This window comes from Aethina tumida, chromosome 1 (assembly GCF_024364675.1).
Source record: "Aethina tumida isolate Nest 87 chromosome 1, icAetTumi1.1, whole genome shotgun sequence".
Lineage (NCBI taxonomy): Eukaryota > Metazoa > Arthropoda > Insecta > Coleoptera > Nitidulidae > Aethina > Aethina tumida.
This window is the reverse complement of record NC_065435.1, coordinates 54289146-54306007: the sequence shown is the minus strand read 5'-3', so window position 1 is coordinate 54306007 and position 16862 is coordinate 54289146. Positions and strand designations below refer to the sequence as shown.

General features: G+C 35.9%; 1 protein-coding gene across 5 annotated transcripts in view; it reads left to right on the top strand.

Annotated features, from left to right (window-relative positions):
- LOC109594829 (zinc finger protein 609-like) overlaps positions 1-16862 on the top strand; it is a 54549-nt gene that overhangs the window by 33497 nt on the left and 4190 nt on the right. For all 5 annotated transcript variants that reach the window (XM_049962255.1, XM_049962254.1, XM_020010066.2 and 2 more), the window contains 4 exons: positions 15135-15258; positions 15319-15406; positions 15973-16025; positions 16089-16838. In XM_049962255.1, the coding sequence (XP_049818212.1) occupies positions 15135-15258; positions 15319-15406; positions 15973-16025; positions 16089-16838 (1015 nt within the window). The remainder of the gene's footprint in view (positions 1-15134; positions 15259-15318; positions 15407-15972; positions 16026-16088; positions 16839-16862) is intronic.

Below are 16862 nucleotides of genomic sequence, written 5' to 3'. Positions count from 1 at the left end.
ACTCGAAAATTTATCCCGGCCAAATTGGAAACATCAAACCGTACAATGCAACATGATGCAGTGCACGCCAATTGCACGGGCACCGGAGGCCCCCCCGAGGATTTACGGTCGACCTCATAACTAATGCACGTACAGTATGCGACGCCAACAGGCTACTTATTAAGTTGACAGACCCATAACAACGGCGAGATTAGAATATCTTCCGCGGCGAAACAGCCTCCGGGCGTTCGTGTGTAATAACCAATTTAGATACAGGATGCGACAAAGGCAATGTGGGAAACATATTAACTGTTAACTTGATATGTCTGCGTGTATGTGTGCATTTGCGGGCCTTGTATGCCGTTCGATGTACAAATAGACAGACCAAGTAACATGGCGACGTCGTGCGGATGCGGATGAGGATTCCCATTATGGCCAAACACCAGTACCAGTCATTCAAATTGAAGTTCATTGTTCAGATTGCACTGGTGCTTGCGATAATCGTGTTGTTCTTATTTCAAAAATGTTCTCTTTGTAACCTATTTGTAACGGTTTTCAGACTTAACTCTCTGACTTAACTTAAGTATATATCGGCCTAATTCCTTATCGAAATAAAATATATAAGAATTGGCTCTGATTTTAGTGTAATATTTAAATAATATTTTGGCCAAAATTCTAAAAATCTCAACATTTATAGAAATATCAGCATTTGCAAAGTTCTTTAATCTATTTTATATATTTTTTATCATCAATATTTGAATATTGAGCTGCTTGATCTAAGTATATGTCTATATTTTGTTATATATTTACTTGTACTTAAATCAGTTTTCTAAAAATTCCAACAATTATAATAAATAATTCGAATTTTTAATAATTCGAAGCAAAATAAAAATCTTTTCGTCAAACACAAATAACTGACTTTTTGGCATTAAAATATAAACTTAATAATATAATACTTAATAATAATATTGATTGTATTTTATATTACATATTTTATTGGTTTCAATATGTTCTAGCTTAAATCATACTTATACACATTTATAACTTTTTATTTACATATTTTATTTAACTCGTCTTGATGACATGAATTTTTTGTGGCAAATTATGGTTCGAGTTATCCAAGTTCAACTTAATTGACTGAATATAATTCAGATTCTCGTGTGATAAATAAATAATTTGCGACTTAAATTTATACTTAAACCAAGATTCTGATCCCTATATTCATAATAAATACGCAAATTTAATGTTTATTAAGAAGGTTAATGTGTGTAGTATATTTTCACTTCATGAACAACTGATTATTTAACTGTCTGACTTAACGTATATATATTATTAACTATGATACATTGTCGAAATAAATAATCTGCTACCTAAATGTATCTCAATAAATATCATTATTTATTAAATACCAACATCCTTAATCTGTGTAGTGTATTTTCATTTCATTAACCAAAATTAATCGTTTATCTGATTTTAGTGTAATAAATAAATAATCTGCTGCTTAAACTTGTATTATTTTACGTTAAAATAGTACACAACTATAGTAACTTGTCCGTGTTTAACATTATAAAAAACAAACTTAAAATCATATTACAAGTTCGTTTTTATTTGTAACACAACATGTAAAAATTTTGCCAGAATATGTAGAATAAATTAAATTTTGAAAACATCAGTATAATTTAGGCAATGAGGATGTTTTTCAAATATTTCCCCGTGTAAAATTTTAACGAATATGTTTTTGATTTTCACTTGTAAATTGTGTATGTATTTTTTGAATAACAAGTGTGTTTTATTTAATTTGACAAATTGCTATTTATAGAGGTTTGTTTGGGTGGATTTTGGGTAACACAAAAAAAAACGTTGATCAATATTGACCTAATTATCGAGGCATAAATGATAATTATCAGCAGCGAACTGTTGTTTGAACAATAATGTAAGCCCGATGTTTATCGGATTGTCCAGTTTTTGCTTCAATTAATGACCAAACAGTAATACCCCGTACTTAATTACGACAAACATACATACTGAGAGTCTATGCAGTACATGTAAACGTCAGCTCAATTGAGTAGACAACCCGAAACCCGGCCATACTAAATACACAAGGCGTGCGGACAGTAGCACGAATGTTAATGAAAACCTTGTAAATTTTTCAATTAATATCTCTTTTATAATCTTATCCAGTCAGTTTTAATTAAATTAAATTGCGAATATCCAGTTTTCACTCGCCCACACTAATATCCGTTCGTTACGTGTAATTTCGGGCGATATCGAGGCAACAACCGCGCCAGAACTAAATTAAGTCGAATCCCCCTCACGGTCCGCGAGACACTTTTAGGCACATTAAGGAAAATCCACGCCTTATCACTATCAAACACCTTTGTATTAAGACTGGAATAAGAGGGACGGAGAAGGAGAGGGAACGTTGAAGGAAATTTCCATTCGTAATAGCACCCCTTTTATTGCGCCCGGCTTTCTCGGTTGATGGCGAACGGGTCTGAAAATTTCATAAAGACTGCGTACCGTAAAGTCCCACAGCCATTACTTGAGACGTGCGCGTGGGACGTTAAAAACTTGCGGTAATCAAAGTTTAAGCGTATAATACAGTAGCGGTTAATCTCTTATGGGAAATCAATATTTAGTTCAAAAAATATTGGTTATTTTATCTATTAATAAACATCTATTGTTGTGTTATCTAACAAAAACCACTCATAAAGATATTCAAAGGGTAATTGCAACAGATTGCGGTTTCAACTGTACCAGATATTTATTTGACTTTGTGCTTTGATTGAGATTAATTGTGCAACTGTTATTATACATATGATCTAACGGACAATTCACAATAGAAGCAGCTTATTATGAAAATTTCTTTAATATTACACATTTTATTTTTTTTTACCGAATTTCAATAGTTTTTGTTGTTAATAACAATATTTTGAAGAATATTTTCTGTTGTAATTTATTTATGAAATAAATGAGACATATTTGTACTTTTTTGACTAATGAGTGTGTCAACAAAATCATACCTTGTTCAAACTTGTTTTCAGACAAAATCTGACGTATTCGTTTATTGTTTTAGGTTTTCTCATTTTCAGTTAATCTTTTTAATATTTCATGTGCTATATTACTGTCTTCTATGACATAATTTGGTTAATTTTAATTTAAAGGTCTAAGAAGTTTTTCTACAAAATAAGTCCGGGGTAAAAATTAGTTTCAGTGAATCGATTAAAATATAACATGTGCATTATATATATATATATATATATATATATATATATATATATATATATATATATTAATTTTCCTTTTCCTGAAAATCATTTTCAGTTATTAAAATCAAGACGTATTTTTTATGATAGATGAGAATGACAACAAAATGATTTCACAGTCAAATTCAATTTACTTTCATTTCATTTTTAGGTTTTCTCATTTTCATTTTAATAATAATACCTTGTAATATTAATGTAATATGATCCTCTGTAACATGATTTTAATTTTAAAGCTTCAGGAAGTAGGGTTTTGTGTGAATAAACGTTTAAATTGTCATTCAAATTTCCATAAGATTGCATATTTCAAGTCTCTAAATAGAAACGTCCAAGTCGAAATTAAAAAGTACACACATACGTACACGTACGTCGTCGAGAACGACTGTTGGATCACAATAGAAAGGGAAGTAATCTCGCAACCGTCTCCGAATTGGGAAACACGTGCACACGACGCGGCCGATAATTGTTGAAATCTGTTTTGAATGTATTTTGAGCCTTTCACTGGATTTGTATCTTAACGCTAACCCCAATCTTCGGGCGAACCATCGAAACAATTAAAACAGGATTAAGTTAAGTCGGTTAGAAACCCCGCATTCATTAGGGTTGTCCCGTGCAGCACGCGCCCTGTCACATCCACACACACACACCCTTGTTCACCGAACAGGTTTCTCCCCGCATTGCCTTAAACTCGCCGTGCGTACCACTCGTAACTCCAGTGTTATTTCCAATTGTTCGAAATACACTTTCCGAATGGATCAAAAGGGGTTCGTTTGATGTTCCCGCCTACCGCAACAGACCATTAAGTAATCGAGACGATTGCGGGAGAGATGTCGCAATTGAAAGTTGTTACACGTGTAATTTATGTACCTGCACATGAATACATAAATGCAGTCGAACGTATCGTCTTTCCAGGGAACGTCACGGAAACGGCTAGACGTTCCGTTCTTGCACGTAACGGCGCAATAAAAACCCATCCGAGTGGCTCGAGGCACGAGGCTTGTAAGTCACACGGAGTTTTTCCCGTCGTAATTAAAACGCATCGGGGCAGTCGTCAAAGCGTACTCCGGAGGAAATGCGACAAAACAAAACCATTAGCTCGCCGGGGGGGTGCAGCGAACGGGGCATGAAAAGAGCATAATTATTTCGTCTTCATCCAATTATCCCTTACAATGCCGCCTCGAAATTGCCGACCGTGCTCTCGCAGTCTCGCTTTACAACGCATTTCCAGGCTCTCATTAAGAATGATTTGGGCCCCGGCTTGTCAGCCACCCCACCGAGCCGTACCGATGGCATAACAGCTTGGCACTCGGGTGATTATGTGTGGGGGGTGGGACTCATACTAGGAACACGGTTCAAATTGATGCTTGAACTGATTAGCGGGGTTTTGAGGTACACGAGTTGATTTAATGTGGTACAAAGAGCAGAGCAATGGGAATATTAATGTTGCTGCGGGTTATTTGCAATTTATATTTCTCCAGGATTACGCTGAGTGGATGATTGATTCAAAACATTTAGTTAGTTGACAGAATTGACTACATACTTTGTACGATTGCGGGAATGTTATAAATATGTACTATCAATGTTTAACTAGTACGTTTAATAATTTTAATGTTAACATGTTGTCTCTTTATACATGCCTTCAAATAATTATTGATTTTCTTACTTATTAATTTTTATTAAATATGGTGTATGTTAATAATAAAGTTGATCTATAAATGATAAAAATATACAAATAATGTTTTCATTATTTATTAATAAATTGTTTTACATGTCATTACAATTAGCACGAACTAAAATGCAATAAATTTTAACATTTTTTTTTATTCCTGCTTAACAAGTACAATTAATAATTTTAAATGTCTAATAAAATATTTATTAACATTGTTATGTAAAATGAAATAAAATATATTTTTCACTCTAATTTAAATTTTATAATGCTTCTAGAATTTATTATTTTATTTATATCTTCTAAATATAGTGAAATTTTATTTTCATTAAATACTAAATAAAAGTTTATCTCTTTATTTATAAATTTGATTATTTTAAAAATAAATAAAATAAACTCTGTACTTTGATAGAAATATTATATTATATTTTATAAAATATAGCGAAATTAAATTTTTATTAAAGTAACATTATCTAAATATGAAACAATTTAATGGGAAAGTTATGTTTTCTCTATTATTTATTAATAAATTGATTTTCAACTCGTTAGAACCATTACGAACTAAAACACAGGGAATTAAATAATAAACAGGATATAATCTCGGTCTAATTAATAAGTTTATAATAGCTTAACTTTAGTACACTTTAAAAAATGTTTTCTTTAAGTTAGTATTATATGACAAAATCCTACGAAAGATACAGAAAGTGTCCCGCTTTAAATGAACCATATTGTATATATTATTTCATTATACCTTCTAAATAAAATGAAACTAGTTAATTAGAATTAACTAAATATGTTAAAATTCAGTTATTAACACATTGATTGTATGTTTTCTTTTTTATTTAATAATAAATTGTCTCCAGAAGTGACTTAAAGCAAATCGGGATTTTGTTAACTAGATTGTTGATAAATTAACTTTACAAAAATATAAAACATGTTTACTCCTTATATTGAAATAATTATTGATATTAGTATGCTAAATGGAATTTATTATTTAATAAACTTTTTTCTGTTGACCTATAACAAAATAAAGTCAATGTCTAAGCTATCAATTGAATTTCCTCCATCATTTATTAATATAATATTTTCCAAATACAGAAGAGACAGAAAAGAGAATTTTATCCGGCCTTCAGTGTGTATTGAGCCCGCGGCGCAAAACTCACAACGACGAATACTTTCCGCAACGGGAGAGGAGGAAAATGAAAAGAGAAACAAAGGCGGGCAGCGTGTGCACCGGACGGAGGCGTTTTTCCCCCCCGGTTTTGGAAACAGTCCACACCGGAATTGTGTTCGCAGGTTTTCGAAAACATTACCAAAGGCGTAGTCATTAAGTGTTGTGGGGGCGCCTAACTGGTCGGCCTATGAGCCATAAAATTGTTTTATTAAAGGAGGTCGACAGCGATCGTTTATCCGCAAAAAATGAATGCCACAATGAAAAAAGCATCGGCGATTTTATTTTTAAAACTTTCGACACGGCGGGGCGGATCAATCGATAAATTGAATGAAACGGGGCAAAACACGGCTTAATTTATGATCGGTTTCGGCATTCATAAAAGCCTTTAAACGACAGCGTTCCAATACGTAAAATTCGCAATTGACGGTAATTTACGGTGCAGCATAAAATTGTAAAAAAGCTCTTTTGACTTTATTTGTCCGTCACGCGGCGCATTTTTACCGCAATTCTGCATTGTGTCCTGGCGGAATGTTGAGATGAGATAACTTAATACTTGTTTATTTATAAAATCGCAATCGCAAGTATCAACAGTATCTTTTGTGTTTGTTACGCTTATCTTATATTTTACTATCAAATATTTGCTGAGCACATTTGTGCTGGCGAAACGGATGAACGTCACGTTCTGGTGTCGTTAAAGATGATCGCATGATAAACGGGAGGGCGGGATTATTAATGAATTGGCGTCACGTAATATTATATCCATTTCGTATGCCGTATAAAGCCCGGATTTTATAACTTTCGAAACTTTTGCAAAGTCAATTTTGAGGAGGGGACGGCGGCGGCGTTTGTGCGGAGGCACGCAGAAGCGACGACGACAATGGGAAGCCCTGCGAGCGTGGCGGCATTCGAGTGGGAGCAATTTTAAAACTACCTCAATTAACAGTCACACACACGTACATAATTAAATTTCCGTAATTGCGCCCCGGAAACAGTCTGTTGTCCACAGTTCGCGTCACATCAACTTTTTAATTATTTACGCTTAAAAGGGCCCGGGCCAGCGTTTTCCCCCTCGACGTCGGACGTCATCGCCTTTCGAAGCAATTGTGTTCCGAGTCAAATCTGGCAGCTGCAGGTGTTAATTTCAAAAATAACTGTTGTACTTTGTATTGTGTAATTAAGTTTAATAACGAGCTAATCTTTATTTTTTGTTGCAGGTAATTTAACTTCCTAGTTACAATTCTGACCAATTTGCGAAGGTAAAACAAAATTATTTAACAGTTATTTTATTAACCAGGATTATTAAATATTTGCCGAGAATATTTGTCGGTGCCAAAAGCCTTAAAATATTCTCAACACAAGCGAAAGTTATTGCTCCTCTTAACTATGATTTAATACCCAGAAATAATCTAAATGGATTTTACCACAAAGTGTTTTAAAAATAAGCACGTAAATTTTATTACCGCGTTGACCAGTAATTGCTGACAACAAAACGAAATTCCCCCATCCTTGAAAATTAAATTGTTTGGCCGGTCTTTAAATAATGATCACAATGGCGTTATGCAATCCTCATTTCGCACTTTGTTATTTCTGGTTTTAACAAGTCTTGGGTGCCGAGTGTGCTCGTGCTCGTGTAGTTTTAGCATTCCGAAAACATTATGTTTTCGTACTCTTTGTCTAATGTTTCGTTGTCGACCTTTAAATGGAAACAGATTAATTATTTGACAGTTAATTAGCAGGTCTGTGCTGCGTTTCGAATCATATGTGGTCAGCACTTAATGTCCATATTCAATTACACATATCGTTAATTAAACATGGACCATTTTACACCGATTACTGGATTGAATGATCACTAACTGCATGTTGGGACATTTTTTTATTCGTAATTCAACTGCGGTACGTTACGTTCAGCTAAATGGTATAATTTTAATACAATTTTGTTTACTATTTAATGTGTACAGTATATAATTAACCATAAGTTTAATACACTAATTGGTGTAACCTTGGTTTTAAAGATGACTAAAAATACATTTTCACGTACATTGTTTATATTCATTTACATTTTATATTTTTCAAATAAACAAAGTGTATACAGTTAATAAAAGAATGTAAAGTATTTAAAGGAGTCATAGTATGGACCAATTAATTAGTTCTTATTTATTATGCAAAAACAAACAAAAAAGCTTCTAAGTACTCTAAAATTATTCGGAGCACCATCATGTTGCAACCATATTTATTGTTATTGACTCAGGGAAGGAAAATTTTCCAAAAGATCAACCGTTTTGTTGTGCAAAAGTTTTGGTAAGCACCACCTGCCCTATTCATCTAAATGTTGTACAAAAGTGCTGAGGTTCAGATTCTATTACAACAAGGAGATTTTCGACAGTTCAAATACACAAATTGTGAACATGATTAACTTCATTTCGTAAAAAGATTTTTGGAATGATAACGAATGCCTCTGCGAAGAACTTGATGATCATGTGGATTTAACGCCTGTACTCATTATCCCTGATACGGATAAAGCAGCTGCTCATGAAGGGTCCTCTAAACCAGAAGAGCACTAATTCCTATCCCATCATGATATTCTCCGCACACTCCGTCTATGGATTATGCTCGACTCGTGCTTCTTTTGGTCTAGGAATAGGTTACAGACTTTGGTATTCTGCACAGTGAGCATGTATCATGCAATTTCTCATAAATTCTTCCAAAGATACAACGTAAAGAAAGCTGGCGATATGGATAAACTTTACCTTAAAGTGTAAACAAATATAGCACATGAAAAGTTGTTGACGAAAGTTAAATACTTAATGTTTATTTTACAAAGCATCAGCACACTATGATAAAATATGCAAGTGTTTACAAATTACAAAAGATACTATATTAAAGGAATCTTATATCTCTTCGAAACCTTTAATTTGTGGACCCATGTTTATTTACTTAACGCTGTTTGAAATAATTATATTTAGGTAAGATGATGATCAAGCATTCAGTTTTGCTGTAACCAAAATTAAACCTATAATCACTTCCTTAATGTTATGTTTGATTTTATTCATCAACTGGTAAAGATCATTTATACGAAATAATGTTTTGTAAATGAGTATAATCCAACATTTTCATAAATTATTTGTACTTTTAATTGACGTTCAAAATTTAAAAATAAAAATATGAATTTTTCTGTTTGTCGTTCATTTAAAAATGAATTAATTATCTGGCTATAAAAGGCATGAAGTGATGATAAAGTTATATTTCCAAATAAAAATAAAAATAACTGGCAAAACATTTATTCAATCACAGCATTCAATTTAAATTTTTTTCCACATCCACGTTAGTGTAGTGCAGTCGTGGCAGAAAAATGCGGACAAAACCCCGATGGAAGAACAATAAGGCATGTTTATGTTCGAAGGGAAACACAATTCCCATGTGCGGCAAGCCTCACGACGGGAAAGTGGGAAATGCCTGGAGTGCGACAAAGACGGACCGGCACACACACACACATACAAACTCGCTTCGCAAGCGGCATTCAGACCGCAGTATTGATTTTGATCACGTGACGCCCGATTCATAGCGTTACCGCCGCCGCCGCCGCCTCTTCCACCAACACCGCCACCACCCCACCCTTCCTTTCTCCCTCTATCGCTGTCTCTGTCTCTCCTTTCCGCCCGTGCCCCGGGGCGGCGAACAATCGGCCCCGAGACCCTTCTGCCTTCACGCGTCATCAAGCGGGCGACAGTTTCCGTTTGACAGATGGAACTCGTCACCGACGCAGCAATACACCGCCCGCCCCCCAATCCCGTCACAACCGCCGACGGTTGTTTGCGGCGACGGCTTTTGATGGGAACGGTGGAATTGGCCGTCGGATTCTTTGGCCTCCTGTTTTCATATAGCTTAGAGGCGACGGGTGGTTTTAAATATGGGAGACTAATTCGGGTTTCCATTTATTGCCTTTGCTGGGGGCTTGATGATTTTGTAAGATGGCGGAAATTCGGAATACATTTCTTAGAGGATTGATGCTTTTGTATTTAATTAGGTTTTATTATAAATTGAATTTACATCAGTTATTTTGGAGTAAATGTCACGTTTTATTATGGGAAAAATATTCTTCTATTTTTATCAGCCTTAGATTATTATTATTATTATATATTGACACCCCTCCCCCTCCAATACCGATGGGAAATTCGCACATTACCACCCTCCCATGAAACACGCACCAACGTATCACTCACGTCGAATTAATCACTCCCTGGATGAAAACTATGTGGTGGGCGTAGATGGATGGATTTGACTGGAATTACACGGATCCCGTGTCTTTGGAGAGGGTGCGGGAGGGTAGTTTTCGGCGGTTTTGCGATGAAACGGACTCGGCTGTAATTACAGACCATCGCAGCACGGATACGTAACCGGAAATGGCACTTGATGGGATGCCCGGCATTAGGGATCCCGGGGGAAAATGGATTCGAGCAACGGTGCTGATTTACAAGATACTAACTAATTCGTGAACTGCTGGCAGGAGGAAAATTTATTAATCATATTTTTTTTATATACATGCCGGGAAGCGAAATAATACGGGATGAAATGAATATTTTCTGTTTCAAATGCTGCGGCTCAAATTTCGTTTATTTTGTAATCGGCCTTGCGAAAGGAAAACATTGTTTTACGGTTTGCACTGGGGATATTCGAGTGGTCGCTTTGAAATAATTAATAAGTCAATTAAACAGAGTTTGATTTGATTATTACGTGACAAGTTAATAAAACTGCAATAAAGTGATTTGCACGTTGCTTTGTTTTTTGTTTAATGAAAATGAGTGCGTGTCATATTAACAATCGAATTATACAATACAAATACGTTATTAATATTGCAGAATAAATTTAACTGTGTGCGCACCACATAAATGGTTGACAAACGAAATTGACTTTAAACATCACAAAGTTCCATAATTAACAGATAAACGATATTAGAATTGTCATATCCAATGGAATTGAATAAGCCGCGACCGCCCCCAAAATATCGATCAGCCGCCGAATTATTTTCACTTTTGCGCGACCACGATCGTCAATCGACCATTACACGCCGTCAAAACGGCCATGTTTATTGGTGTAACAACAGCGGCAACGATCATGATTGAGATAACACGTCAATTGTCTGACGGCATGTGTCGCCCGCACACAGCGTAATATTAGCGGCAGTAGCATCATAATGAAGCGTACAAAGCGTAATAAATTCCGCCCCCCGCCGCGTGCCAACCCCGACGGCAGCCGGGACGGGTGGGGCGGGTAGGCGGTAGCGATTACCTCCGCCCCGCCGGCGGTGTGCGACCGCACTCGAATTTAATGGAATTTGTCTATTCGCCTGCGCCGGCTTTGTTACACCCGGAAACTCCGGCGTTAACATGGACGCCGGCGACGGCTCTTCCCCGCCACATCGACGTCCCAACAACAATACAACTGGATCGAATGTCTTCGCAGCGTAGAGACCGGCGCCCTTTGTTAGTCGCCACGAAAACTAATGAACTTCGGTTGGATTGGTTTTTTTCCTTGCGGACGTGTTTGCACGGGGGTAGATCGTTTGTGGTCGGTTTTTTATACAAAGGAAGATAAGGGGGATGTTACGGACAGTTGACAAGCAAATTATGATTTATATAAATCCTGAGTTACACAGACGTATGATTCAGATTTCTGGCTTTATTCTTCACAAGTTTTATCTTGTTGAAGCCACAAATGTGGTAATTTTACAACATTTTTATGACTATTTGATGTCTCTGTGTACTTTTACCATCTCAATTTGTAGAAACATAATAATTTTGAACGTTCATAACGTCATAAATCAAGAGAGGGTGAGCAATAATCTGTGAAATGATGTAGATTCCTCGATTTATTTTTCAAGAATTTCATCTTGTTGAAATGTTTAAATGCAGAAATTTTGAGTACACTTTTATGAGTGTGAAATCTATAACCGTTCATCTTCAATTTGTAGACTTTGACAGCTTATGGTGGACTCACTCAACAATGCAAGCAATAATTTCTAGATATTTTAAGAGTTTTAATTTGTTGGTGCCACTGTACTACACTATTATGACTTTTAGAAATCATAAACAGTTCTTCTATGAATGCTTTAACCTTTTCTATCTCCGGAGACATAATAATTAATTTTGAATATTCTCGTAAACCAAGAAGGGTGGAAGCTATAATCACCAGAATGCTGTAGATTTCTCTCTTTGTCTTTCAAAAGTTTATAATCTTGCTTAAGCCACAAATATAGTCTCTTTGAAATCATACTCAGTTAATCTAAGTTTACTTTATGCTCCTCAATCTGTAGATATGTAATAATTTTAAGCGTCCCGATAAATCAAGAAGGATGCAAACAATAATCTGCAGATGATGTTATCAAGTTTAATCTTGTTGAAGCCATAAATGCAGTAATTTTGCAATAGTATTATGACTATTCTAAATATCAGCCATTTCATCTGTGTATCCTTCAACCTCCTCAATTTGCAAAGCCAACTTCAAACGTTTTGCCATAAATCAAGGGGGATGCAAGCAGTAATCCGTGAAAATTGCGGAGCAAAACTCGCCGAAAGTGCCACGAACCGACCGGCGAAGCCGCGAAATTCATCCGGATGCAGATCGCTAATTGTTCTCGACCGTGCGGACAAAAGCCGCCCGGCAGACGGTCTCTCCCCGTCTTCCACTTCATTTGTCGAACGACCATTACCTTCAATTGTTTTCCGTAATTAAAGTCGTTTAACGGACGGCGCTGCAGGAATTGCCTCCCGTAAATGCGCCGAGGCGCTCCCCGTAAACTACCCTCCGGGGGATCATTAAAAATGGAAATGACACGTCGTTAATTTTCGCCGGGGTTTTCACCGAGACGGGCTTCAAATAAGGCTCCGAAATGTTTGCCCTCGGTCGTAAATGATTTATGTCTGGGTAAATTTGGTATTAAGTGCGCTTCAAATTGGCCGAAGACGAAAAATTCGTTAATGCGGCGATAACATGTTTGGTAAACAATTTTATAAATGTGTTGTCCGAATTTGGTTGTTTGAATTGCAAAACAAACTGAAAGAATAATAAACCCAAATAGCTTAAATTGTTTAGGTACTTACCTTAGCTATTTACCTGTTAATTCAAATTTCATATCAGTTGTAACACTTCGGGTTGCTGATTAAGTTAGTTGTATGATTGTTGAAATGGTTCGCGCTAAAAGAAACAGGGCGGCAAAGAAGACGAAGGTAATTTATTGTAATTGAAAGTATACATACGAATTCAACTTACAAGGGAGCAGTTCGAAAAGTACTAAAGTGTGCGACAAAGTATCAATATTTGCTTGTATTGCAGGATTCGTTTCATCTCTCTTTTTTTGACGACTGGAAAGTTGAGCATACGAAACAAGTAGAGTAAATCAATAACATATTTTATCTTTCGAGTTGTCTCAACGGACCTTCTATCCATGTAACTTAATCAAATAAAGATTTGTTTGAAGCAACGTATCTGTATAAAATTGCTTTCTATATTGTTTTCAGTCCTATATCACTATATAGGGAGTGTTAAATAAAATGTTAATTTTAAGGGGTCTAAAATATGGGGAAAAGTCTTTAAAACATGAGTTCACAAATATTTTACATCCCCTTAAGAAGTGCTCTTTAAGCTTAACGCATATGTATTGACTAACTAAATAAATACGTATATAATTATTTCATAATAACTAAAGTAATAAATTTAATTTTGAATTTAATCGATTTATTTTATGCCTCGCATGTATTTACACCGTACCAAATTAATAACACAACCAACCACTGCGCATTCCAACAATTAAATTATTCGATAAATGCGAATATTAATGTTTTACGAGTGCTTTCACGTTTGAAATTCGCATAGATGGTTGTCGGCAACAATATTTATTGAATAAAATAAATTTATATTGAAAATAAGCCTGTATTGGTGGAGTTTAGCAGTGTTGAATGTAAATAAAATGCCCCAACCAAATTACCAATATTCATTAGCGAATAGGCGACGGACTAAAATTGATACATCATTTGCCTATTAATATTTATAATCAATAAAATTGTATATTTTATCGTGCACAACATTCATTTTATACATAACTGTCAGTAAACTGAAATTCCATTATATTATTTACATAATATGTCGCTTACATAAACAGACCTTTGCTATAATTCTTTATTAAACTAAATAGAATATTTTTGTCCCGAATCGTGATATTTACATTTACTAATTTATTTTATTTTGCGCTAAATTATTAGTTATTTGCGATGATGAAGTTATCATGTTAATTTAATTAGTTTTGAATGCATATAAATTGTCGGAAATTTGTTAATTACTTTATAAATTCATATTTGTCTGCTCATAATTGTACAGTGCACTCCATGTTTAAATTAACCGTACATAAAATAGATGTAATTAATGCCCTTTGTTTTATTGTGAACAGAAGTTTTTTGGGCGTGTAATTATAACGGTGGGAGAATGTATACGAAATTATTTTGCTCTCCATTCAGTGTTCGTAATTTTATTAATTATGTACACATTCAATTATTCCATGTAAACTGGATAAATTTATTATTTACTTGTGTAATGGGCAGATAATTTAATTTAGCCACTCTATTAAAAAATGAAAAACGTTATCGAACGCGTTGTAAATTAGTTAAAATTCAGTCGGAGAAAGTACACGTCGTTATATTGCATTCATGCAAACAGCAATTCTTCCTTTCCACAATTTTAATATTCATGTAGCCAGTTAATAACTATTGTTGTTTAGAAATTCTAGACAATGGACAATAAACCACCTTACGACGACATCAATAATAGGTTTGACATAGAATGCCATGTATACAATAATTACTTGAGACTAGGTAGGCGAGGCCGTTTAATAATTGATTATGACATTGCATAAATTTTGTCAAATAGTTAACAATTAATCAAAAAACCCGACTGAAGTTTTATACGTCGTAACAATTCATCTAACGTATTATGGCCCATATATAAGGCCGCAAGTATATTAATTGTTTTCAATTATTTTAATTGTAACAAATTACTTTTGCAGGAAACTGCCGACGTATGTGTGGGAACAAGTGTAGGGACGATTACGGAACCGGACTGTTTAGGACCTTGTGAACCTGGAACAAGTGTGACGCTCGAGGGAATCGTCTGGCACGAGACTGAAGGAGGTAAACGAAGTGATATTTAATTTGTGCCGATTTTTTAAACGTTTTTTATTTAAATTTTAGGTGTTCTTGTTGTGAATGTAACCTGGAGAGGGAAAACCTACGTGGGAACACTCCTCGACTGCACGAAACACGATTGGGCTCCACCTAGGTGAGAATTCATTGCAAATTGCATGGCTTTGCATCTTCCTCGTTGAAAGGCAATTAGACTTTTTAGTTTTTATTTTTACCGAATTCGGTCCCAATAACATTAAACAGTAAAGTCTCCAAAATAACATAAATGAAGAATTACAATATTTATCAGTATTTTAATAAGCATTTCTAAATTCTTTTTGGGATTGAATGTATGTATTCGATGCAAAGGTAATTAAAGACAAAAAATTATACAAACTAATGCACTGAATACATTTCGGATTGTAGATTGTTTTTTAAAATTCCAACTTATAGTATTTAGGAAACAGTCTGCATTATAAATGTTGTTTTGTCTAACAAGGGTTTTTTAATTTAATATTAGTTTTTTATATTTACTTTAATCATAGAATCGTAGTAGAATAGTAGTAGTAATAGTAGATCCAACAATAGATCAATTAGATACATTTAAAACTTGATAATTAAAACTTATATTAAGAGTTAATCTGAATATAAGTAAACATAGATATTCTTGATTTATCAGAAATTGTTTGAAATTTCAAAATTAATCCATTACGGATTTTGTAGGTTTTGCGATTCGCCGACCAGCGACTTGGACAACAGAACCCCAAAGGGTAGAGGTAAGAGAGGACGTTCTGCTATCAACAATACAGGACCTAGCACTGACCTAAGCAACTTCACAGAAACCAGGTCTTCGGTGCACAGCAAGCTGAGGAACGGTGGCGGCGGAGCCAAAGGACGTCGCAACGGTACAGGCCAAACTACCGCCCCTTCCAGCCCAGCGCCCTTCATCCCCCCGAGACCAGAACCCAGCAACAAGAGGAAGAGCCGAGTGGGAGAGGAGGATGCCCCCCAGTCCAGTCCCGTACCCGCCGGCAAGAAGACCAAGGTCATCGTCCCCCCCGTGCTGCCCCTTCCCGCAACACCTGCCGCCCCATGCGGCAGTCCCCCGCCCAGTCCAGTTCTGTTGGAGTGTCCGGAGCCGAACTGCTCCAAGAAATACAAACATATCAACGGGCTGAAATACCATCAGTCCCACGCGCACGGCTCCGTTACCGAAGACGACGACACCAAAGACGTCACCTCTATGTCAGAAAACGATGAGAGCAACATCGAAGCGCCCAGTCCGGCGACGCCTGTCAAGTCGCCGGAAAAGGCGGAGAACTCGCCCGTCACTCCACAGAAAAAGGACGATCTACCCACCCTTTTGCGTACTCCCGGCCTCCTTGAGGTGCCCAGTCAGCCAGCGACACCCCGTAGTACCCCTCCCTCTCCTGCCACTCCCCAAAGTGTCTCGGATCTAGGTCAGACTGCCGTAGGGTCACCCACGGTGCCTTCGATAGACGCCAAGAACGTAGTCAAACCTGGAGTACTTCGTTATACTGAAGATTACCAAGTCGGGGTCTTTCCCGGGAACAAACCCCAAATTCCTGGTATGTTTATTAATATTTGTATTC